The sequence below is a fragment of the Orycteropus afer genome, unplaced genomic scaffold (assembly GCF_000298275.1).
Source record: "Orycteropus afer afer isolate SDZICR_OR568_19922 unplaced genomic scaffold, OryAfe1.0 scaffold00049, whole genome shotgun sequence".
Taxonomy (NCBI): Eukaryota; Metazoa; Chordata; class Mammalia; order Tubulidentata; family Orycteropodidae; genus Orycteropus; species Orycteropus afer.
Genome location: NW_006921636.1, coordinates 5357298 through 5383128, shown reverse-complemented (window position 1 = coordinate 5383128; position 25831 = coordinate 5357298). Strand labels below are relative to the sequence as shown.

The 25831-nt window shown below is 44.6% G+C and overlaps 1 protein-coding gene across 1 annotated transcript; it reads right to left on the bottom strand.

The window, feature by feature from the left end:
• Positions 1-14001: 14001 nt before the first annotated feature.
• On the bottom strand, positions 14002-25572 carry LOC103194890 (activity dependent neuroprotector homeobox). Its single transcript, XM_042780634.1, has 4 exons — positions 25431-25572; positions 20946-21058; positions 19137-19229; positions 14002-17112 (listed from the first exon to the last, which is right to left on the bottom strand). The coding sequence occupies exons 1-4, from the start codon at positions 25570-25572 to the stop codon at positions 14002-14004; spliced, it is 3459 nt and encodes a 1152-aa protein (XP_042636568.1).
• Positions 25573-25831: the final 259 nt, after the last annotated feature.

Genomic DNA, 25831 nt, shown 5'->3' with positions numbered 1-25831 from the left:
CAGTGTTTGGCTCGTACCTGCCTGGTGCCTGCCCTGCTGTGGTGGACGGACAGGGGGCTGGCGGTCCATCAGTGCTGGTCTGCTTACCTGCAGGCCTCAGTGCCCGCTGGTCCTGTGCAGAGTCTCAATAAAGGTCTGGGTGTGAGAACAGCGGGGGCAGCTGTCTCCTTTTGACTCTGAATGTTTCCTGGGAGGGCCCTCTCCTGATGCTGAATCTGCTTCCTGTGAGACCCTGGCCGCAGGGAGAGAGCAGCCCGCTGGCCTTGGGGCTGCTGCAAGAACAAGGGCGCTGGGACTCCCCCAGGTTTTCAAAGGTGCGTTTACCTTCATTTCTTCTCACCCAGAGATGACACTCTGGGTTCATCAGGGCTGTGGTGGCTGTTTCTGGTCTTTCTGGACATCCTCTCAGAGCTAAGAAAACTCTCTCTCTCTCTCTCTCTCTCACACACACACACACACACACACAACTGGTCTGCAGAACCGCATCAGCATTTCAAGGGAATCTAAGATAACCAATCGGGCAAGCTAGCAGTAGAAAAGCAAGGGGAGAGTTGAGTCTTGCCAATTCTAGGGTAATTTGGGGGATTGAAAGCGTTTTGAAATGGTATTTTTCTGTTCAGATTATTTTTGTAAAATTCTGTGGACGTACTGTTTACCTACAGAAAGATGCTCCTACCTGGGGCTTCCTGCGTTTTCACAACCAACCTATGTGTGCAACCCTCACCCAGATCCAGAAACCAGGAGACAGACATTATCACCACCCTGAACCCTCCTTGGTTACTCTCCAGTCATCATTCCCTCTATCCCCCATCCAGGCCCACACCATCCTGCCATCCAGCAGTAGAGGCTGGTGCTACTGACTTCTGTATTTTGTATGGATAGAGTATGAATGGGGAATGGGTGGAGTATGGATGGAAGTATGAATGGGATACGGGTGGAGTACACATATGAAGTGTGGAGTCATTTCTGTCTGGCTTCACTGCCTTGACCCTGTGCCCGTGGGACACAGCCCCATTGCTGCCCGCAGCTGTAGGTCATTATTCTCAGGGCTGCGTTGTATGGATCGGGACTGTTTAATGAGGGAAGAACAGATGCTCACTGTGCTCCAGTCGGCTGAAGGAGAGCCGAGACTCAACGGAAAGTTAACTTTTCAGACAAACAGTTGAGGTCCCTAATTTCCTGGAGGCCAAGTGGATGTTGCTAGTCAGAGACGCTCGGGCTTCTTTCTTTTCCAGGTCCGAAACAGAGGCCAGGGAGAGGTAGAAGGAATGTTAAGTGGTCAAGCTTCAGCATGTTTTAAGTTTCCTAAAATATGAGATCCACAAGACTGTGGCCGATAGTTATAGGCTGTGAGGTCAGCCTGCCTGGGTGGCAATGTCATTTCTTGTACATCTTGGCTGTGTGACCCTGGGCTAGTTGCTTAACCTCTCTGAGCCCAGCCACCACCTCTGTAGAAGGCAGGGACTGATGGTACCTACACGTTGGGTGGTTGTGAGGATGGCCTGAGATGGTCCATGTGTGTGCTTGGTTCAGGGCTGGCAGTGGGAACTTTGTAATGGGCAGCTGTTGTGACTGGACTTGATGGGGAGAGTGTTGACTGTAGTGTTTTTCTCAATTGACCAGCACTTCTCAAGAGTCTGCACAGTGAGTGGCTTAGGGGATGCCCTAAAATTTCAGATTAAGACACAAAGCACACAAGGGTGAGAGCAGCTCAAAGTCCAACTACTACCTGGGTCTAGCTGTCCTTGGATCTTAGGGACTTTTCCCTGAGTGGGGAGGGGCACGTTGCATGAGGACATCTGTGGAGAAAAAGCAACAGATGAGCTGGAAGTGGCTGTTGCTGATTTCCTGGGAGTTGCAGGAGCAAACGGTTGGCTTTTAGGAACACTTGGAGACCCCTGAGGAAAGGCAGAGCCAGAAGTCCCTGATCTCAGTCCTTTGAGCTGCTGCCTTTGGGACAAGTGACTTGCTATGTCTTCACTGTAAAGCAAGTATCAGACTTGACTGTCAAATAAATGAATTTCTTGACTAATGACTTAGTAGGCCCAAAGCCTGTTGCAAGGGTAACTTTTCACCTAGGACAGGGAAGTCGTTCTTTCTCCTTTTTCTTTTTGTGGTTGCTGTTAGACACAGAGACCAGTAACATGGCCACTGAAAATTATAATTAGCACAAGGCTCTCTGGTCAACCACCTCATCCACTTCCCCAGTGGATGCTAGCTTTGTTGTCAAAGCAAGAGGTTTCAACATGGTGGCCCACAAGAGGTTTCAACATGGTAGCCCAGCTATATCTGGTTGGCAGAAAAGTTTGGTTTGGCCTGAACTGTGTTTTTAAATGTTTTGTGTTGAGAAAACTAAGTAATCATCCAGAGAAAGTAAAGTGAGATCCATATATCATACTGTATGCCTAGATCAATGAGTACTGAAATTACTCAGGTTCTTCCTTACTACACTGACAAAAATTAAAAAGTGTGATGAGTGTTGATGAAAATTTGAAGACACATGAGCGTGGATATATTGATGGTGGGAATGCAAATTAGGAACATTCCTGCCAGAGGCAATTTAGCAGTACCTATCAAAATCAGAAATGTGTCTGTCCTCGGACCCAGCAATTCCAGCTCCAGGAATCTAGCCTCGCAATATACACACACTCGAAAAATTCTAAGTGTATGAGAACATTTGCCACACACTGTAATAGTCAAAGACAGGAAAGAACCCAAGTGTCCATCGTTATGGGCGTGGTTCAACTAAGTGTGTCCATATCTTGGATTAACATGGAGTTGTAAAAACGGACTAGGATTCTTAAGACCTGACATGGAAATATCCCTGAGATAGGAAAACCAAACTGCAGAAAAAATGTATGTGGCAGGCTACCATTTGTGTGAAAAAGAAAGGCAGAAGAATTCTCTGGAAGGACAAACAAGAACTCGTCAGGTGCCACCCGATCAGCTCTGACTCATAGCGACCCCGTGTGCGACAGGGTGAAGCACGCCCCGGTCCTGTGCTAGCCTCACAAACGCTGTGCTTCAGCCCCTGGTTGCAGCTGTTGTGTCAGTTCATCTCGTTGAGGGTCTGCCCTTTTTTGCTGACCCTCTACCAAGCATGATACCCTTCCTCAGAGACTGGTGCCTTCTGACAACATGACCAAAGTAGGTGAGACGAAGTCTGGCTATTCTTGCTTCTAAGGAGCATTCTGGCTGCACTTCTTCCAAAGCAGGGTTCATTCTTCTGGTAGTCCATGGCATATTCAGTATTCTTCACCAACACCACAACTCAAATGCATCAATTCTTCTGTGGTCTTCCATATTCATTGTCCAGCTCTCACATGTAATACAAGGCTATTTAAATACCATGGCTTGGGTCAGGCACACCTTAGTCTTCAAAGTGACATCTTTGCTCTTTAACCCATAAAGAGGTCTTTTGTAGCAGATTTGCCCAGTGCAATACATCATTTATTTTTTGACTGCTGCTTCCATGGATGTTGATTGTGGATCCAAGTAAAATAAAATCCCTGTCAACGTCATGATTTTCTCCACTTACCATGATGCTGCTTATTGGTCCAGTTGTGAAGATTTTTGTCTTCTTTATGTTGAAGTGTAATCCATACTGAAGGCTGTAGTCTTTGATCTTCATCATAAGTGCTTCAAGTCCTCTTCACTTTCAGCCAGCAAGGTTGTGTTATCTGCATATTGCAGGTTGTTAATGAGCCTTTCTCCAATCCTGATGCTGCGTTCTTCTTCATATAGTCTGGCTTCTTGAATTATTTGCTCAGCCTACAGATTGAATAAGTATGGTGGAAGGATACAACCCCAAAACACACGCATCCTGATTTTAAACCATGCAGTGTCCCCTTGCTCAGTTCAAATGGCTTCCTCTTGGTCTATGTGCAGGTTCCATATGAGCACAGTGAAGTGCTCTGGGAGTCCCATTCTTTGCAAATGACCCATAATTTGTTATGATCCACACAGTCGAATGCCTTTGCATAGTCAATAAAACACAGAAAAGATCTTTCTGGTGGTCTCTGCTTTCAGACAAGATCCATCTGACATCAGCAGTGATACCCCTTGTTTCACATCCTCTTCAGAATCTGGCTTGAATTTCTGGCAGTTCCCTGTCTATGTACTGCCACAACCATTTTAAAATTGTTTTCAGCACAAAAAAAAAGGGGGGAGGGGCACCAGGTTTTCTGGTCTGATAGAACCTGGTGGAACCACTGAGACTATATGGTCCCTAGCTGCCCTTAAGGTCTGGAATTGCACCCACACCTGTGGCTTCCAGCCAAACAAAAGACAGGCATAGGAGTTGAACATTTACCTGAGGTAGATACACTCCTTGGAGAGAACAATCATGGGAGAAAAAGGAGCTGTTTATGCACAGGGAGACAGCTCAGGGGGCAGGGGTGCATGGAGGGATGGACACAGGAAAGAGGTAACTATCAGGAGGAAGTGGGAGGGGAGCTGTTGCATTGGGGTAAATTGTAGTCAATGTCAGGAGACAACGTGTATGTGAACTGCTGTGTGGAAAGTGAATCTGCTCTGTAAACTTTCACCCAAATCACAATTAAAAAAAAAATTACATTCAGCAAAACTCTGTATGCGTGTGATGTTGATGATACCGTTTGACAGCTTCTGCATCGTTTTGGCTCACCTTCCTTAGGAACAGGCACATGTACGGATCTCTTCAACAACTTAGCCAGGTAGCTGACTTCCGAATTTCTTGGCACAAATATGGGAACTATGGGTGCCTGTTTTGGTGGGAGATAGACTTTTCACTGTTTACCTTTTTATCCTTTTCGATATTCTGGCTTTTATCTATTCAAAAAAAAAAAAAAAAAAAAAAAAACCAGTTGCCAGCATTTGGAAATTAGGACAGTGCATATAAAGAACTGGATTTCTCACTTCTTTTGGAAAACTGCAGTATCTGGCAACACTGGGCTCCTTTTCTTGCAAGGCCACCGTGGGGAGGGCTGAGTTGCTTTCAAGTGGCCTGTGCTCTCCAGTGTGCCTCTGGGTGGGTTCGAACTCCCAACGTTTCAGCTAGTGGTCGAACACCCCAGAGGTTCTTTGGAAGACAGGCCTAGCGATCTGTTCCTGGAAGGTCACAATCTTGAAAACTCCGTGGTGCAGTTCTGCTCTGCACACCTGGGGTCACCATGCGTCAGGATTGACTCCATGGCAAACTGACAACAATAGCAACAACAGTGCCGTCCAAGCTTCTTCAGTGAAGTATTGAAATCCCGTATTTAGGTCACCTGCCCGGTTCCTGTGGGCATTTGCGTGTGAGACCCTAAGGCCATGAGAATGAGTCCAAGGACAGAAAGAGATGCAGCTGCGCTTCAGCTTTCCGTGGGGGGAAGCGGCTACGTGGGCCTGGAGTTCACATCACTGCAATCGTCTAGCTCCTCTGCGCCCCAATTCCAAACTCCCTGGGGCCAGGAATTGAGGGTCTACTATATAAATGTGAGTTTTCCAAGGCTCTCCTTTGGAGGTAACTGATACCAAGCCAGACAGACATGACAAGAAAAGAAAACTAGAGACCAGTATTCTTGTGAATATAGGTGGAAAAATCCTCAACAAAATATCAGTAAACTGAATTCAGCAACATATGAAAAGGATTGTATACCATGACCATACAGAATTTCTCCCAGGAACGCAAAGTTGTTTTAACATATGGAAAGCAATTGATGTAATACACCCGTATTAATAGAATAAAGGACAAAACCACATGGTCATCTCAATGGATGCAAAAAAGCATTTGACAAAATTCAACATCCATTCGTGATGAAAACCCTCTTTTTTGGAGTGAAAAGGAGAGTTCTCAAGAGAGGACTAGGAGGTAGGGAGACACTCCCAAATGTATCTATTTAGAGGGATTACAATAACTCAGGAAGAGGTGGGATCAGGCAGTTGGAAGCATCAAAGAATTTTCCTTCTCTTCTGAAAGCAAGGGGGAACTCTGGTGGCACAGTAGGCAAGAGCTTGGCTGCTAACCAAAAGGTTGGCAGTTCGAACCCACTGGCCACTCCACAGGGCAGAGATGTGTCAGTCTGCTTCTGTGAAGATTACAGCCTTGGAAACCCTATGGGGCAGTTTTACTCTGTCCTATAGGGTTGCTATGAGTTGGATTCAACTTGATGGCAATGGGTTTTCTGAACGCAAAGTCCAAATTTGTCCTGTGGTTAACGGCACAACTGTCTTGGGTTTGGAAGAGTTTAAAGCAATTTTGACTTCAGGCAGCTGTCTGGCAGTAGTCTGCTGAGTGGGGAGAATAGAGAGGTGGTCTCACACAGAAGCCCCTTGGTCGCAAATGTAGGAATCAGGGGATGGCCCATACTTGCTACTGTGCTCACTTGCAGTCTTTTTAAGACAGTGGTTCTCCCCCTTGGCTGCCCGTTGGAATCAGCTGGCCCACACCCTAGACCATTGACAACAGAGTCTCTGGAGGAGGGGTCCTGACAGTTCTGGTTTTGAAAGCTGCTCAGGAGGTTGCAATGCAAAGCTGAGCCTGGGAATCAGTGCTTTGGAAGCCTACCAGCCACGAAATTTTCAAAGAAGCTACTCCCTTTCCTTGGAGGAGAATTCCTCTTGCGTTTGTGGTCTGGCTGTGGACGCAAAAGCATCAAACTCCGTGTCAACAATAGCCAACGGGCTGCACGGCAGCCCTGCAAGCAGTTGTGTGTGTGTGTGGGGGGGTTGGAGGCTTGTGTCTCTGGCTGGACTTCCGCCAAGTGTGCTGGGGTGACTGCAGCCTGAGGAGGGAGTTAAAGGGAGGACTACAGGGGACAAAGGCATTTCGGGAGGATAAGTACTTGAGTCTCCCCTGTCCCCTGAAGAAGGAACTGGCTTAGCCTATTAGTGGTCAGCTTCTGCCACCGGGAGGTCTTGCTAACGGGATCTTCCAAGGAGTTGCTCCGTTGTAAATGCAACCCTTCAAAAGCTTCCTCAGCACTGTACTTCGAAGAGAGCCAGGCCTGAGGCTTATGAGAGGTGAGGAGACATGGAGAAATGGCCCCAAGGGCAAGGTTTGTTCTTGTCTTCTTTTGACCAAAAGCTGAGTGTTGTTGCAGCGGTGGCTCTACCAGGGAGGAGGATTATCAGCTAAGGCCCAGTCTCCCTGTTGTCTGTGAGCCAAGGAGACATGAAGGCATTAGCCTGCTGCTGTCGTCGTTACTGGCTGTCGCATGGCCTCTGACTCACGGCGCCCGTACTGTGTGACAGAAGGAAATGCTACCTGTTCCTGTGCTGTCGCCATGACCTGAGCCCCAGTGATGTGGTTCTTGTGCCAGGCCATCTCGTTACGCGTTTCCCTTGGTTTTGCTGACACGCTGCTTTACCAAACTCGATGTCCTTTTCTAGCGCTAGGTCTTTCCTCATGAAGTGTCCATACTTAGCTGTAGTCTCACCATCCTTGCTTCTAAGGAGCATCCTGTTGTATGTCTTCTATGACTGACTGGCTCCTTCTGGCCGTGCGTGGTATGTTCAGTTTAGCCTTTGCCAACACATTTCAGATGCTCCAGTCCTCGTGCTCTCCCTTCTCATTGTCCATCTTTGCATGCGTATGAGGCGACTGAAAAGCCTACAGCTCAGGTCAGGCACACCTCCGTCACTGGTGACATCTTCGCTTTACAGAACGTTAAAGAGGACTTTTTCAGCAGATATGCCCAATGCCATAAACCAAAAAAGCAAACTCAAAGCCGTTGAGTCGGATCCAACTCATAGCGACCCCTCCTTGGGGGCGGTATCACTATGGAAGTAGATTGTCCAACCTTCCTTCCAAGGAGTGGCTGGTGGGTTTGAACTGCCAGCCTTTTGGTTAGCAGTCAAGTGCCTTAAGCACTACATTTGATTTCTTGCCTACTACTTCCATGGTCACGGCATGGCATTAACTTACTTACATAAAATTGTTTTCCGTACACAGGCTGCGTTCGGAGTGTGGAGACAGGCGTTCTGCATAGGCTGGCAGGCAGGTGTTTGGGAAATCGAAGTAATGACCTCACACAGGAAACCCCACTGGCAAATGTGCTGATCAGAGGAAGGGCCACGCTCCTGCAGCTGTGTTCACTTAGGAGTCTCTTTAAAACAGCGATTCTCAACGCTGGCTGCCAGTGGGTAACATTTGGACCACACCCCAGACCAATTACATCAGAACCTCTGGGGGAGAGACCTGGCGTCACTGCCTTTTACAGCTCTCAGAGGCCACCAGTCAAGACGTTTTCAAGGAGGAACCTCGCCTCAGCTGGAGCAACTCTGCTTCTTGCCTGTGTCACTTACTCCACAAGGTTTCTTCTGAAGAATGTAGTGTTCTCCCCATGTCTCCATTCCATGTCTCTCTGGATACAAGTAACCCTTTTATGGTTCAGGGTGAATTGATTCCACGCCGCTCTGGAGATGGGCCCTGACCTATGCCAATCAGAGGTTTCGTAACTCAGTACCTCTGGCTTTTTCAACCCCAGGGACTGGTTCAGGAATGGTCCGGGTGGCTCAGAGCTCAGGTCTCTTGCTCCAAGGGGTGGGAGGGTGGCTCTGAGGTTGTGAACTACAAGAATCCTACAAACATCTGGGTGCCTGCGTAGAATGAAGGTGACCGTGTGCACGGCAGTGGGAAGTGGCAGAGAACTTGAGCCCTTGTGATGGTGTTCAGCAGCTTGCTCTATCAGGCAGTCACCCTGTGTCCCTTTATTAAGTCCTCTGAATTGCGTTTCCTGTTAACTTGCAAGTGAAAAGAGCCTAATTGACATAAATGGGCCTAATGCCTGGTAAGGAAAGGTGGCTGACAAGTGTTAAGCAAAGACTTCCCTGAGAACCACTCTGAGCCCAATCCGAGCTGGGGGTCAGGGCCCCATCTCTGGACTCCTGGCTGAGGGCCACTACCATGCACTGAGAGGAGACTCATCCAGCCCTTCCAGTGTTGATGCCAGTATGCCCTGGTCATGCAATGGTCCAGCACCCTGCTGCTAACTGAAAGGTTGAAAGGTTCCCAGCAGCTCCACGGAATCACAGACCTCACGAGCAGCTCCCGTGAAGATTACAGCCCAGAAAACCCTATGGGCTGGTTCTACTCTTTCTCACGAGTTCTACTCTTTTTCTGAGTTGAAAACCAAGTTGACGGCACCTAGTAACAAACGTGCCTGGACATCACTCTAATTGTCCTTTTTTAATAAGCAGAGCAAGTGTCAGGCTCACAGCCCTGAGCAGGCGCACAGACAGCGACAATTTAGTAGTAATATTTTTCTTGTACTGATTTTTATGGTTACCTTCCACTAATGGCCAATTATGCTGGTTTTCCTCTTTTAGTGAGTTTTCCTTTTATTAAAAGGGGAGGGGAAACATGCTAATCATGCAGTTGTTAGGCAGATGTGGCAAAAGTCATGACGATGTGAATGAGTGTGCCCTAGTGGAAGTGTTGTAGGGCTATTAGCATGCAAAGCAGGGAAAGTGGCATCTTTCCTTTGCTTGCTGGGATCTTGGACAAGTTCCTTGGCTTCTTGGAGCCTTCATGTCCACACCTGACACCCAGAGCTAATACTGTCTTGCTCAAAAGAGCAATCCTCCTCTGGCAGGTGGGGTGGAGCAAAGTTGGTCCGAAGACTCAAATACCCTGGCATCTAGAATCCGATGAGTTCTAGGAACATTTCAGTGTTTTGAAAATACCTGTTGAGCAGGTAGGTTATGTGTTCAGGGTGTGCCTTGGGGTGTTTTTAGGAAACGTAACTGCACTCATAGGGAGGGTGGGCAAACCCTTGCCTCGAGTTCTCCATCAACAGTGTGTGACCCATGCTGCTCCTCTTCCCAGGGACCCTGGTGCAGCCTGGCTGGCAGGCTGAGAGGCAACACGCAAGTCATGTGTAGTCACCTTCCCCGCTTTTCTTCCTTAGCGCTCTCCAAGGCAGGGTTGTACTTTTAATTCCTAGACTCCCAGATGGCTGCTTCCCGAACACAGCTGTCACATTCTGCCCGTCTAGATGGCAGCCAGTGCAATGCTTACATCAAGAACACTGGAAAAGCCCTTTCATTTCTAGCAGGAAGCTCGCTGCTTGGCTTGTCGATTTTCAAAGTGTCCAATTTGCTTATTAGGACATCCATTTTGTGTCGTTCAGTGTAAGACATTAATAAAGGTCAGCAAGATTTTTAATACAAAAATGATTTTTTTTTAGGTTTAAATGGCCTTATACTTTCCTATCAGGGCAGATGATGTCCTGTGGTGGGGGAGGAACTGGCACCACAGATGCATGAATGCTGAACTCAGAAAAACACACAGAGGCAACAAAACACAATGGTGCACAACACGGCCCTTCAGTCCAGGTCAGTCCTGGAGAAGACCGTGGGCCATCTTTCCCACGTCATTCGTTAGAGCACTGTGAAATCGAGCCAAGGATTCCCTTTGATTTTATGCAACTTCTATCTCACATGCTGACTTTTGAACCTCACCACCATCTAAGTTGCGACTCCACCATATTCACGTCAGAGTCAACGTTAGTTATAATTCAGTGGGATCAGCTGCAGGATGCAAAGAATTACCTAACAGACCCTCCTTTGGCACAAGTTTGGTTCCATTTCTAGCCCACCCTTCTACTAGTTGCTGGTAGAAATGCATTTTTAAAACTTGACTCACTGTCTCTGCCACCTTATTTTCAGAATGATAGCAGTGGCATCTTATTCCCAATCTTTGGGGGGCTTACCAGTTGTGATGTTCCTGCACAAAGGTGACAGTTTGGTGAAACATGGCTGCAATTGGTGAGCACACGGCAGCAGCACAGGTTAGAAATAAGGGTCACAATGTGTAGAAAAAGCCACTGCCTGAGGGAGGGGCAGAAGCAGGGGCTGGTTACCTAAGTGCACTTGTGTTTACTGGGGGCTCTGTCCCTACCAGGGACTGCAAATTTGAAAACTTTGATCTACAGGAAAGTGCTGTGGGGTAGGGAGACAAGATGCCAGCCATACTTAGCAGCAAGATCTATGATAAGGTGAAATAATGTGCAATTGTTCACTAGAGGTTAAGTAAACACAAGTTAAGTCCATGCTTATCTTGCTTATCGGGCAATCTGGCAATGGACAGGCTGTCCTGATAATTCATAAAACTATCAATTTAGATGACCCATCATGCAATGCTGTGGTCACACTTGACTGGCACAGAATCACCCAGAGATGATTCCTGGGTCCCATCTCAAGTCAATGTTGGTCGCTGAGCAACGTTACCTGCACATAGCAGTACAAGCTTGATGAGAAGTGGCTTTAAACCCTTCTACTGAAGCGCGTCAGACAGGCGTTTTCCAGCCTTTACTAGATTTCAAATCTACCGCTCATCTTCAGTGTGCAGGCAGAGTTATACATCTACAGGGCAACAAAAGGGGCAAGTCTCTGTGCTTGGATTTTAAGAGGGGAAACACAGCTATTGGAAAGAGACTCCTGCCTGTACCCATCAATGACCAGAATCAAAAATGGGGCACACAAATGCTCTTGTGCTGGAAAAGGAGCGAAACCCTAGTCCTAGCTCTCTGCTACAGAACTGAAGGGCAAGGTCTCTGGAATAAGGACTTGGGACCTACAGAACTGCTCAGCGTAGTTACTGAGTCTCTAATTAGAAGGTGGCAGACTGTCCTGGCTTTTAAGTGAAATCACATTTTTTTCCCCAAAGCAAAGAGTAGCAACAAACATTCTTTTAAAATGGTTTTTATTGAGACACTTTTAGAGCTTTTGCAACATTTCCACTTGGGAATCTTTGTTATTTCCAACTCTAGGTGGCTAAACCCTTTTCTGAATGCCAAAAAGGTATACACCCACCACGCAACCCGGCGGTGAGGAAGCATGCTCTCTCTCTGCTCAGATGTCCAGACAGGAATGCAATCTACCCCTGCTACTTTGCACACGTCTCGTTAGCGCCCCCACCCCCAAGCCCAGGCAAAGCTCTTCCCACCTGTTAATGAAAAGCCATTTCCAAACAAACGGGAGATGGCTTCAACTCAGCTGGTATTCCTTCCCTAGAGCTGCTCACTGCTCACAGCCATCATCTTCCTTATCTGGTCACCAGCAGCATCTGAATTTGGGGACATCCTGTCCCAAATAGTCACTGGTCTGCACAAAATTTATACCCTACCTGTGTAATAGACAGCTCCACGGCAACCCCAGCTGACTGGACCCTAGTCTATTCCAGCACTTTCTCCCGGCTTGTTCTTGAGAAGCATTAACTTAGCAATATTTCAGGGGGAGGACGGTCAAATCTCTACTTTCAGTAACAAAAGCATCAGTGAAATTTTTTAGGCCGATGTCCCTGAGAGGTGACTGGTCAGTCTCTGCATGGGTTGGAGCATCTCATCATTGTTAACTGCAGAAAACGCGGGCCAAATGAACCCTGCCTCCTTGTCTTGCTCTGCTCTTTAGTGTAAGCTGCTCATGGGAATCTAAGAAGAACGCACACACCACCTCCTTCCATCCCGACAGCCCTCCAAACGTGTCATCTCCAAAGCCTATTTTTCTAATAGCAAGATGGTCATGAGTCCTAACAAAGGCAGAAAGTGGGTGCCTCTTTAGTACAACTGTTCCCGTTATAGGGTGAAAATTAACATTTATCTCATTTAGAAGAACACCAGGCTTTAAGCTTCTGCTTGCAAATTAATGCCAATTTATCGTTACATCTTTTTATCATTAAGACATTTACATATATAAGCAGGCTCTTCTCCTTAACAAAAGGGAACTGAAAAATTCAAGGATGTTTATTTTAGCAGTTAAAAAGGGGAGACTAAAAGAATTTCAAACAGGTGCCTTGAGAGAAAGCATTCTTTCTGCAAATAGCAGAATTTGGTTTTCCACAAATTTGCTTGGTGACTATGGCTTCATCCATCTCTGATGAGAGAAGCCAGGGCATCAAATGGCACAAAATGCAATGGACACAGGACTGTCATGTGTAATAAAGCAAGTATTTACATTAAGCACAATACAGCAATTTATTTAGATGCTTAAAATGAATACAAAGGGAAATAAAGATCACAAAATTATACATACTACAACAGTGTGTCATATATTAGATGGTATAAATGAATCCACCAAGGTGGTGTTTAACTAAAGATAAAACTAAATATCCAAAATGCAGCACTCATTGGTTTGCTGCTTTAACACAACACACTTCTATACAGATTGAAAAGGTGTCAAAATTAGTAGCTGCAAAGTCAATCCTCACATGTGACTTTAGCTTAAAAGATTTCAGAAAACAGATCTGAAATACCAGTTTTTGTGTGTTTTGTTTTTTTGTCAGCTGTAATGTCAAGGATATTCAGAACAAGAAAAATTCTATAATACAAGAGAGTCCAGATATATACTTTATGTGGCTGGCCTCTGTTGCAAGATTGTACAAGGTTATGTGCAAAAACTAAGTCTGTCCAAAAGTCCATACTAGCGTAGTTGCAAGCTTCTGCTAGGTAAACTAGATACAGCGTTTATTACACAGCAAGGGCAACACTAAAAAAAGAAACCAACCTATGGGAGGGTACACAGTAACAGTATCATAAGCATCACTTGAATAGGTCTAAAAGACTGTACAAATATACATTTCAACTATTCAGAATGAATAAATGAAAAAAAAAAAAAATTGGTTTTCCCCCCAAGTCTACTATACATCTTGAACTGGTAGCTTGTACGCTGGCCCTACCCTACCATGTCAATCAGGGTCACGCTTCTCAAAGACATCCAACCAAACATTTACAGAGGGAAAGAAATGTTGAAAAGGCAGACAGAATAAACCTCTGCTTTTCCTCGTGTGCGTTCGTGAGCCACCAGCTTACTGGTTTTTCACATTTAGTCACCGTGCTTGTCAGGATCTGAAGCAGTATCAGCCAACAATGAGTCATATACTCAGAATACCCACTGGGATTGCAGTGGCCACAGGTCCACACAAGCCTTATGACCCAGCACTCAAAAGGCAGTACCAGTTAGAATACGGCGTTGCAGTCAGATGAAGGGAGGACAGAGTTCCAGGCAGCAGCATGTTACTGACGCAGGGCACCTTGGCACCTAGGCCTGCTGGCTGCTCAGTTTGACGCCGGTTAAGCTGCCATGCATCGGCTCGGCTACCCCATCCGTCATGTTGTCAAACTGCTCTCCATCCTCACTGTCAATTGTGCTATTCTGCCACTCGATCTGTGGGGTGGACAAGCGCTCATCATTCTCGGATGCATTTTTCCACTGTGACTGGTCCTTGGACCAAAACCCTTCAACTTTTCCATAGGAACTATTCTTCCACTTCAACTGCTCTCTGTCACCTTGCATGGTAGCCTTTTTTTTGGCAGCTGGCTTACTGCTCCTTGCGTCTTCACTCTGGGAAGACTCGTCGGACCAGGTGCCTGGTTTCATTTCGCATGCGTTGTCCTCAAAGTCTGACACTTGTTGGGAACCAGGCCCGCTCTCGGATGGAGAGGGCCCGTCCTTCCACTCAACACCATCATCTTGCTCAACTTCACTGTCGGAAGAATCACGTGTGAGTTTGGTTGGTTCCTCAGTCAAATGAAGAGTTTCATATTTTGAGCTATTCTCCTCTTTTTGGTCTAGCTTCTCCTCAGCTTCTAAAGCATCCTCAGGAATGACCTTCGGTATGTGTTCCTCTGGGTTTTCATTAGGGAGTTTAGGTTCAACTTCAAAAACAGGGTCAAAGGGGCTCCCACTTCCATTGGACTCTTCTTCTATATTTTCAAAACTGTCTGAAGAACTGTCGTCTTCCTTTCCAAGGCTGAGCTTTTTGTCAGCAGTTTTACTAGCATTGACTCTGGAATCTTTCTCATCATGATTTTCAAATAGCCACTCAGCATCAAAATCCATCTCATGCTTGACTTTATTTAATTCTTTCATATTAAAGCCCAGTAACACACCAGGCTTGTACTTTTCACAATCTCGGACACACTTCTTCCTTTTATTGCTAAAATGGGAAGCAATGTCACTCTTCCACAACCATAAGCTGGCCGCCAGCTTCTCAATCTCTCTCCTGGTGGGATAGGGCTGTTTGTTGAAATACTTTGTTAGAAAGCTTTTCCTGGCTTCATAGGAATCATCTTCATGACCCTTCGGGTCTAACGCTAACACAACAGGCTCCTCAGGCTTCTCTTCGAAAAAAGCGGGTGAATCAACATCTTCATCCAGCTTTCGCTTTTTCAGGAGGGGAAACTCCATTTGCTCATAAGTGCGCTTCACGGGTGCCACGCCTGGAGACTGATTCAGTCGAGAGGGTGCATTGGTCTTATCCTGGCCATTTTGGGTCTTTCCAACACCCCTGCAGTGAACTAGATGCAGTGTGATAGTTGAGGCGGTCATGTTGCTAGTGTACACACCAAGGCAATGGATGCATTTGTAGGTGAGCTTTTTCTCAACCGGATGAACCGTCTGAATGACTTGGTGTCTCTCTCGTAAATGATGTGCAAGTGCATCAGATATGGGTCCTTTCAGGATTGAAAAGCAAAGAGGGCAAAGGGTCTTCCCAACATCTTTTTTATAGGGCACTGCAGCTTGAGGTGAACTTTTGACAGGAACATCTGCCTTTTCCTGGACTTTTGGCTGTGGCTTTGGCGGGACTGGAGGATTATTCTGGGCATGGTAAGCAACAGATTCAGCTGGGGCATCTCTCAGGTTGTATGTAGTTACAAGGAGATGGATGTTAGTGTGACTACCCTGCTGCAATGTCAAATCAAAGCTCAAAGTAGAATCTGTTTTAGGTCCCATCTCTTCATCAATGTGAACCATTCGCATGTGTGCTGCCATCTTTTCTACATCATTGAAAGTTGAACGACAGTATGGACAAGACAGACCGTGTATTAACATATGGTTGAGCAGGGTATCTGTGGGCAAATAGCGATTGCAGTAGAGGCATTTGCTAGTGAAATTGTGTATTTTCATAATGTAGTTGGCTACCGCAGGGACCTTCTCAGCTTTGTGTTCTTTTTCAAAGTGTACACTATAGACATTTTCAGGAAATAGCTCATTGCAGATTGTACATATTTTCCATTTTTGGGTTGAGGAAGTATTGGCTGGGGGAGGGCCTGTGGCAGCTGCAGGAGGCTTGGAACTGCACTGACCTACCACTCTGGGTGCCTGCGACTGGGCGAGAGGAGGAGACTTTAACTGGCCTGATGAGAGAGAAGAGGCATTAGGAGACTGAAGGGAGTATCGTGCTGGTGCCTGGGACCTCTGCTCTGACCCAAGCCCATAAGATCTTCCATTTCCACTGGGAAGTAACTGCTTTACAGACTGAGACTGCTGAGGGATGGAAACTGGGGCATTGCCACCTAGACCTAGTCTCATTGACTGACCAACGCCATAGCCCTGGCCTACAGACTTAACACCATAGTTATTCTGCTGTAGGTGAACACTGGACATCATGTTGACTCCTGCAGAATTTAAGGTAGGCTTTGGTATTGAGAGTCGATTCATCATCTGCTGTGATGGTGAAGACCGGACACTTCCGGAAGTGAGGGAACCAATTCTAGGTGGAAGCCCCAGGCCCTTCTTCTCTTGAGGTTTGGGAGCAATGAGCATCAAGGGTTTGGATCGGGGAACCACCACATTTGTGTGCCCAATCATGGCAGTGACCTGATAGCCTATGCGTTCGTGGTCTTCGATAACGTGTTGTACCAGAGCTTCATAGGACTTCGGCATGAAAAGGCATCGCTTGCAGTGAATACTGCCCTCTTCCCGGGCATTTGAGCCTAAGGGGACTGCACCGTTGAGTGATTTTTCACCTGCCTTTGCTATGTAAGGTGCTGCCACGTGTTGAAAATGTTCCCTGTATATGTGCTTCCTAACTATTTCATAAAGAGGATCTCGGTAAGTGCACTTCTTACAGTAATAAACAGCTTGCTCTATACTGTCAGCCTGCTTAGGTTTAAGGCCATCATTTTTGTTTTTCTCTTTGAAAGTGCTGAGGCTGCTACTTGGTGCGCTGGCATTTGGAGCATGAAATATTTTAATGTGTGTTTCCAAAGTCTTTTTATCTGCATTGAAGGTACAGTAGGGGCAATTAAGAAGAATCCTATTTTCAAAGTCTTCACTATGGACGTTCCGGAAATGACTTTTGTAGGCGGAGAAGAATTTTGAGGAAAATGGACAAGCGCTGCAGCAAAAAGGTTTTGTCCGATAGTCCTAAAGAAAACACAGAAACTGCTATCAGAATGCCACTTTACATAGGCAATTACAGGTTCTAGATTTTCCCCCAGATAGTCCTAGGATGCTATTTTTAGAATTAAACTCTGCAATGCATTGATTTCAGCATAATGTTTTTTTCCCTTTTGCAGTAGCGTTAATTTATGAAATTGAAACTAAAAAAGTTGTTTTACATTAAATACTTTTCATGTGGGTTCCACGGTGTAAATAAAAAAAAAATTCAATCCCAAGTTCTTTAGAGTCACATTTGTTGATCGGTTTTACACAAACCAAAAACAAATGGCGTTAAGATAAAACTTTTTAGAGTTAGAAATGTTAGAATCAACAATGTGAAACCATTTTCACTCAATGAATCAGAAAGCTGATAAAGGTTTCAGATTTCCCATACAGCAGACTCCAGGGCCCAGAATGTTTTATTGCAATTAGGCAACTGTGAGATGTGCACCTTTTATCCTTTCTACCATAGTTTAAAAAAACAAAAACAAAAACAATCTACACCTTCGCAATGTTTCTCACATTGTTTCTCTCCAGAATAGTGTCATACCATTCGAATTTCACTGCTGATCAAAAAATCCACCGGTTGGAAAGTCTGCTTTCTTTTACAAGCCTTGCTGTTCCTTTCAAGCAAGAGCAGCTTCAAAGAACTAATCAAGTGACAGTTGCTTTGATTCAAATTAAGAAGTTAAGTGAAAATTTCCTACAGACTGCAAGAAGCGTGTGGTGTTAAAAAGCCAATACTGCATCACAGGATATACTGATATCAAAGAGCAACCTTCAGAATTATGATCATTAATATTTGTGCAGTTGGTCCTTTGATGAAGGTAAGTGGAACACGTGCTCAGAGAAAGATTATCTTTTCTCCTAGAAACTCACTTTGTTTCCAGATAGTGGTGTGAACCAAAATGAAATACTCTGCTTTTCCTTAAAGCTCAATCCTGCTTTCCTGTTTTGGTTTAGGATTCTTGTAAGTGAATCCACTAAAATGTGTTCCACTGGAAAGCTTTCACGTTTTAAGACTACTAGTTAATACCTTTTTTTCTTGGGCTATGAATAAAAAAGGAACCAAATGATTACACTATCAAATTTCTGAGGCAGAGCTTGAAAGTATCAATTCCTACTAAATACACTCCCAGAGATGGCAGATCGGTAATAAACAATCACAATCTCTACTGAATTGGTCAACGTTAACGTCTGAATAGACCATCACTTCTCCTGATGCATTAAAGCATTTGGCTGCCAACCAAAGGGTCAGCAGTTTGAACTCACCAGCCACTTCACAGGAGAAAGATGAGGCAGTCTGCTTCTGTAAAGATTAGTTCTATTCTGCTCTACAGGGTTGCTGTGAGTTGTGATTGACTTGATGGTGGTGGGTTTTTTCTCCCAATGGAAAAGTAAACATCCCCTTTATATAACTCCCTCTAATCATTGCCAAATCTTCATCTATCGATACTTGTTGGCACCTTGGACAACTTAATATTGTTTTTAATTCCAATATTAAAACTTTAACATTTAAAATCTCTTGACACTGCCATCCTACAGTCATCTACCCTTCTCCCAATGTGCTGGCTCATGACCTTCAGAAAGGTACCAGCAATAGAGAAGGAAGAACAGTTTAAGAAGGACAGAGTCCAGCCTACCTCTCTCCAGAAAAAGCAAGACAGAATGCAGAGAAAAATCATAGAAACAGAATGTTTGAGAGAAAATTTTAGAAATGGAAGAGCCATAGTACTTGGGGAAGGAGAAGTGCTGGGACACAATAGCGTTTAGAAATTTTAACAAAATTCCCTTTTCTTCTTATGCTTGAAGTTTCAGTCCAATGACAAAAAAGACAAAAAGTTCTTCCTAGTTTTCCCTACCAGTTAGGAAAATATGAAGTACACAATTTTGACATTTCCTACTTTAGAATGGTGATTACAAGTACTGCATTGCTAAGATAGCTGAGCACTAACAATGGGGTATCCCCAGGAATGCTACTATTTGGGGAAGTCTTCTGTGCCACTTACCTGGTTTTTTGTAAGTGAAGGGTCCCACAGTCCTACATCCTCCCATGTAGTGTTTTTCAAATAAAAGTCATTAGGTTCAAACTGTTTAAAATCCTAGAAAACAGTGAAAGAAGTTTATAAAAACATAGTGGTATCACTCTAGCCCAACCTTACATATAAATTCTACTACTTAATGAGGGTTGGGAAGAAGTACAGGAAAATCACCCTTATCAAGAACTAAACTGAGCAAGAAGTCTCTTGGAAAATATAAAAGAAGGGAAGGTGGAAGTTGTGTTGAGTATTTTATTCCAGTCAAATATTCCCTGATGTCAGCCAGGTTTCCAAGGAAACCACTGGGAGTTCTAAGTTAAGTAAAAACCAGCCATGTAGTAACAATACTAAGGTACTTTTCATGAGATTACCGCAGCCCATCAGTTACAGCACTAAAACCAAGCATAAGAGAGCAACAGTCAAAGCACCACAGACGTGATACTCAGTCGGGGGGTGGGAGACCGGACTAGGAACCAGGAAGAAAACTCAGGATTTCTGAACCCAAAAAAGAGCAAAAGAATCTATTCCAAGAAAGTAAGCAGCGTGATGTTAATTATATGCTTATGTGAAACCTAATGACCTGTCTCCAGAGACTAGGAAGACAGAAAGTGCTGGGGTAAAACTCCCCTTGCTCACCAAGGGCTCAAGTTCAGTATGGGAAACTCACGTAAGTCATGTCATCTCCAGAGTACAGAATGGGTGTAAAAAGAACAACTCAAATGCAGCACAGAAAAGGTCCCTCGACACGCCTGGAAGATCACCCCACTGAGCAGTGAGTGAACGGAAGGCTTCATCTTGGCCCACCTACCTGAACTGGGATGGGAGAAACTGGGGACAACACAACCAGAGAAGTCCACCTGGGAGAAGCTGCAGTCTTCATGATATACCCTTGGAGTGTATTAATGGGACCCAAGGAAAGAAAATCTGCACGAAGGAATTTGCTTTTTTTTTTTTTACTTCCAATTCCATCCATTGCCTGAGCACCCACCATGTGCCAAGCACTGTAATACAGTTGATGGGGGAATACATGGACAAACAAGGTAGCTAAGGTCCCTGGCCAGCTGGAACGAATAGAGGCAAGTGGGTGAGAAACAGCTTTAAACATCTCTCTTCCATCTGAGGCTTTCTGTTACTAGCTAACCATCAGATCTGGAGCAGTGAAGGAGATCTGGAAAAGGCGGAGGCCAATGCACTAGCTGCCCCACAGGGCTGGTACCAAGGCTCAGAGACAAAACTGTTTGCAAAATCTAAAGTGTTACATACAAGGGGAAGATAACAGTCTACGATAGGTCAAAAGGGCCAACAAATGCTCAATTCCCAAGGAACTGCACCCGGAGCAGCATGCCGTAACATCCGATCAACCCCAACCCTCAAGCTCTGGAGCCTGAAAGACCCTGTCACTTACTAAGCTGAGTGAGGCTGGACCTCCCCTTTACCATTTCTTCATCTGTAAATCTGAAGTAAGAATTCCTACCCCCGCCCCCCGCCGTGCCCAGCTGTTCTAAGGATTAAATTCAGAGACATTTTTAAACACTAAGTACAATGTCTGACACAGCTCAGTAACTGGATGGTAGCTGCTTTTGTTTCAGGACGCAGAGATGAAAAAAGTCTACCTTAGGGAGAAGGTAACAAGTTAGGCTGACTGAAAGTTCTGGTGAAGCCAATGCTGTGGTTAAAATTCAGATTCACACCTAAGAATGAAGCATTCCTGGCTGCTGATGCAGTGTAATGGATCAGAAACGGAGTCACGGTAAAATAAAAAAACAACATGCTACTTACTTCTATATGTTCTTTACAGTATTCCAACCCAATGTCACTAAGTATTTTTTTCACAGTTTTCCGGGCTTTTCTTAAACTGCCAAGATTGTTGACAGGAAGTTGGAACATAGTTTCTATTGGGGAAAAAAAATTTAAGTCAAGTCAAAACATGTACAACTTGTAATATTTAGTAATTCCACTAATGGCAGGATCAATCATAAGCCCTCACCCAGTCCAACAAAAAAAGGCAGGTAAGACAGATACACTGGTCTCATCTGCTCTGAAGGTAAAGTCTGTGCTCGCAAATCTCTATCTTCAACAGGAAATTTTATGCTACAGATTGACTACGAGTCCAACTAATCTGCCACAATTCCGACGGATTAGACTTTGAACTCAAAGTTGAGCATTAGGGAAACAGTATCGACCAATTATTTTTAAATCAAGCGTGAATGCTCATTTTGTGATGCTGAAGTTCTAAAAACAGAAAGATGCCCTCCATACTGGCATTACTACCATGCAATTCTGGATGCCAAGGGCTCTCCTGCACACTGCTATAGTGTCTTCAAGAAACCCCCTCCAAGTTCCTGTGCACTCCCCCCACTAAAACCAGGAATGGGGATGTAAATCAGCCTCCCCTGGCAGCGCCACACCTGAACACAGGCACTCCCTAGTGGCCATGGAATGAACGCTGAGTAGGAGAAAGCTGAGGAACTGGCATCAAAGCAGATGGTTAACAACAGAGACGTTATTAAAACAAAGGTCAATAGAGAATCCTTTTGAAAACATGAAAAGCCTACATGTGTAAGGGAATTAAAATTTAGATCCACTTTCCCAAGTTCTTTATAAACAAGAGTTTGTGTTTAAAAGTAAGTAAAATTAGTAAAATGTGGGCAACTGAGAACATGTATGGCCTCCAATAAATATGGTAAGAATTTATCATAAAATTTCAATCTAAATCCAAATTTTTGTGTAGGCTATGAAGTAGTTCTAAAAACCAAAGCCAAATACCAAAAGCACCAGATATTAAAATTAAATATGATCAAACCTGACTTTCTAATCAATAAAGGCCATTCCTCTAATCCCATCTGTGAACTACAATCACAGGTCAAGTTATCCAACCAACCAAACAAAATCTCATGTTACCTCTTTTATTATTCCAATTAAAAAAAAAACAATCAATGTTAACTACAGAAAATGAAAAAGCAGAGGGGGAAAAAAAGAGTGAAACCTACCAAAATCAAAATAAACAATGTATCCTGGAAGTTCTAAATCGCTTAAGAAGTATCAGACCAAAGGAGACTTTCATTGAAATACAATGATCAGAAGACTTCTTACATTCAAGACAGAAATCCTATCAGCCAGGAGGCAGTGTCTCTGGTCTCTTCTGCCCTCTGCCATGTTGATAATTTGCATATTGGTAGGGCAACTGCTTCTGATTTAATTCATGTGCACTGAAGGCCAAATTATTCTTTGGGAAGATTCTGATGCCAAATTGTTCTCAAATATCTTTTTGATGGTTTTAGACCAGAAAAATTATCTCAATCGTTTAAGAAAATAGTTCCCACAAACTAGGTTTCAGAGAGAACCATCTGATAGCGACACCAGGCATCAACATGAATGCCCACAGATGCCCAAGTCTGCAAAACGACATCTTGTTTTTCTCTACTCATTAAACTTTCTGTGGGCCAAAATTCAGCAGCTCCTTTGGAACTTCTCAAGTTAATCCCACCTCACTTCAGAAGATGAGATATGCCCAGAAGGCAGTAATTCTTGGTTCTCCCTTCCTCTTGGCTAAACAGTTCAACAACTCAGCAAAAAAAAAAAAAGACACAAAGATTTAGAAAGGCAGTCACCACTCTACCCCCATCTGTAGAAAATATCCATAGACGTCATCAACTGAGCTCAGGATAAAGGAAAACCCATTCGCCTATGAAAAACACCAGGAATTCTGAGTGCCCCACACAGCTAACAAAGACACTTGAAGACCTCCAGACAAAGCACCTCCCTGCATGGTTGACAGCCACTTGATCCACCGCAATTCTGAAATAGGGGGAATGCTCCCTAAGGGAGCTTAGCTGCAAGAAATTTAAAATTTGCAAAACGTGGTATTTCGATCAGTCTCTTGTCTTTACTTATTTAGGCTGAATTAAACAGGTTTATAAAGACAACAGTATTTACCAGAAAATGCGGCACAAAAAATGGTTCTTGGTTCTATGCCTAGCAATTAGGAAGAGCCTGTATTAAGGTTCGTAACTGAAAGATAGCCATGTTCAAGTTAAGATTATTATTTTGGGAATTCCATAATCTGTCCCCCTTTTCCACATGCATGGAGGAGGGCTGCATATATTTGTTTATGAAGGTCACGTCCAAGATCTTATCCTTTTGGAGCGAGAGTAACACATTCATGTGTTAGCACCCTCAAGAGCATTCATGAAGATTCTTCCGGTCTTTTTTCTTTTAAATTAAGTATTTTTCTTAGGTAAAACAGGCACACAGTACATTCGAATCTAAGTAGAAAAGTTCTCACTCCTATCCTCTAAACATGCAGTGCTCCCTCTCCAGAAGGGACCACTGGCATCCATTTCTTGTGTATACCTCTTAAGCTTTTCTACACATGTGACAAGCCAAAGATTCCCTGAGACAAAACAAACTTGATCGGACATGTCAGAATTATTATGTGTGATTATTAAAGAACTTAGTTGTTGTTGTTATGTGCCGTCAAGTCAGACCCAACTCATAGCGACCCCTCTTTGGGTTTCTGAGGCAGTATCACTACGGGAGTAGATTGCCCAACCTTCCTTCCAAGGAGTGGCTGGTGGGTTTGAACCGCTAGCCTTTGGTTAGCAGTCAAGCACCTTGGCACTATGCTACCAGAGCTCCCAAAGAACTTAAGGGTCCATGTTTTCTCAGCCTACTAGTTGCTGTTACTAAGTTCAAATTACTTAATATTTGGTAAAAAATTTTACAGGAATTACTTCTTGCCTTCCACGCGTTCAGAAATCTGGACAAGGGGCCCGTGGAGAGGAATGCTCTTACTTTCTTCTTCAGCTTGTCCCTCAATGGCTAGTTCTTTCTCTGCATCCTCCTTGGTGATCAGCATGACCATTTTCACCAGGTCAGCATCATTACCTCAATACCAAGGAGAGCTCCCTTTAGTCACACTACGAACCTTTCAGCTCAAGGCATAAAAAAGACAAAATAACCAATTTAATGGAAATCAACTGTGCCACTGTTTATCTGTTCATGGATCATTTTCTGAGTGCCTACACTGTAGTAGGGACAGAGAAATGAATAAGACAAATTCTTCCCCTTCAACAGTCCATCACTACTAGAGGTCAGGGCCTAGAGCACAGAGCAGCCACGATCGTTATAAGAAGATGCTTGTTTTTGCCTGCCTAGCTTCCTTTTGGAACTCCCCCTGCCACAACTGGTGTGTGGACAACTACAGCAGACTGCACATGCTCAGATTGACCAGAACAAGTATTCTAGTCCTTTACATCGTGATTAGTAGAGCTGGATACGTGACCCAAGCAAGGCTGACAGTGATGCTGAAAAGAAGAGCCGAAAGCTACAACCACATGGTAAGAGCAGAGGGATGGAAAGACTCCCGCTGACACAGTTAAGGTCCCCAATCTAGCTATGCCTGATAGATACCCCTCTCTAGACTTTTCAGATACAAGAGCAAACACACTACCAATTTTTGCTTAGGTCCTTTGGTTCATGTCACTTGCAACCAAAAGTCCTGGCAGACATAGTAGGAACACAGAAGAGAAGTGAACAGTTGTAACAATACTTTGTGAGTTAGATCCAGTAGGAAGAACAACAACATGAAGAATAGCGCTAACATTTCCAAGTGTTTTATTCATCATTTTAGATAAATAGCTTTTTGGTAAGCATATGCCACCTGACTTGACTTACACCATCAGTTTTTGAGAATGATCTAAGTTTACTGATCAATGATCTATCTTCATTCTTTCCAGTAATACTCATTAGGGCCCAAACATTAAAATTTTGCTAATCCTGCCAAACTCCAATTTATGTGCTTCTTAGAAAGTGTCAGATGTCTGAAATGGAAAGCAGACCTCTGCAGCCCAAGGCCACAAATGAAACAAAACCATGTAAATAAAAACTGATCAAATACATGCCCTCTTTCCTCACCAAAAGTAAAACCAGTACTCTACGTGCCAAGAAGGTAAGTAAAGGCAGAGAGAACGTGGCAAATGAGAAAATCACCTACCTATAGGCAGAATCTGTCCTGGGAAAGGGGGGGGCCTGGGGTGCATGTGATGACACAACAGCAACAATGAGGACTGTTACTTAAAGCAAAGAGGTCAGTAACTGAGAAATCTAGTAAATACAATTCATGAAACAACACTGTAAGGTGCTGCGGAGCTGGTTCCAGCTCACAGTGACCCTCCGTGCAACAGAAGGAACACTGCCCAGTCCTGTGCCATCCTCAAAATCTGTGTCCATCCAACTTGTTAAGGGTCCTCCTCTTTCACGGACCCTCTATTGTATCAAGCATGATGTCCTTCTCCAGAGACTGGTCCCTCCTGATCCCATGTCTACAGAAGGTGAAGTGAAGTCTCACCGTCCTTGCTTCCAAGGAGCACTCCGGCTGCACTTCTTCCAGGACAGATTTGTTCATTCTTCTGGCAGTCCATGGTATAGTCAGTATTCTTTACCAATACAACAGTTCTGCCACAGCCCTGGATCTCTTATCAGAAGAATGGACTTGGCTCTCTTGGGCTAGAAGACAGAGGGAGCCTCAGGCCCTTCAGATGGAGTGCTAGGCCAGCAGGCTCAGGGCAAGGCTTGCAGGACCTCACAAACACAGTCAAGGTGGGTTGTTTATGGCAGTACCTCTGGCAAAGCTACTAGGTCAGGGACGGCAAACCATATAGTTC

What these genes read in the sequence shown, in the direction of transcription:
- LOC103194890 (XM_042780634.1), bottom strand. Translation starts at nt 25,572, where the DNA reads ATGAACAAATCTGTCCTGGAAGAAGTGCAGCCGGAGTGCTCCTTGGAA. An exon ending in CATGCTTGATACAATAGAGG is followed by an intron (nt 21,059 to 25,430) that starts GTCCGTGAAAGA and finishes TTTCCCCAATAG; the next exon opens with AAACTATGTTCCAACTTCCT. An exon ending in ACTGTAAAGAACATATAGAA is followed by an intron (nt 19,230 to 20,945) that starts GTAAGTAGCATG and finishes ACTGTTTTCTAG; the next exon opens with GATTTTAAACAGTTTGAACC.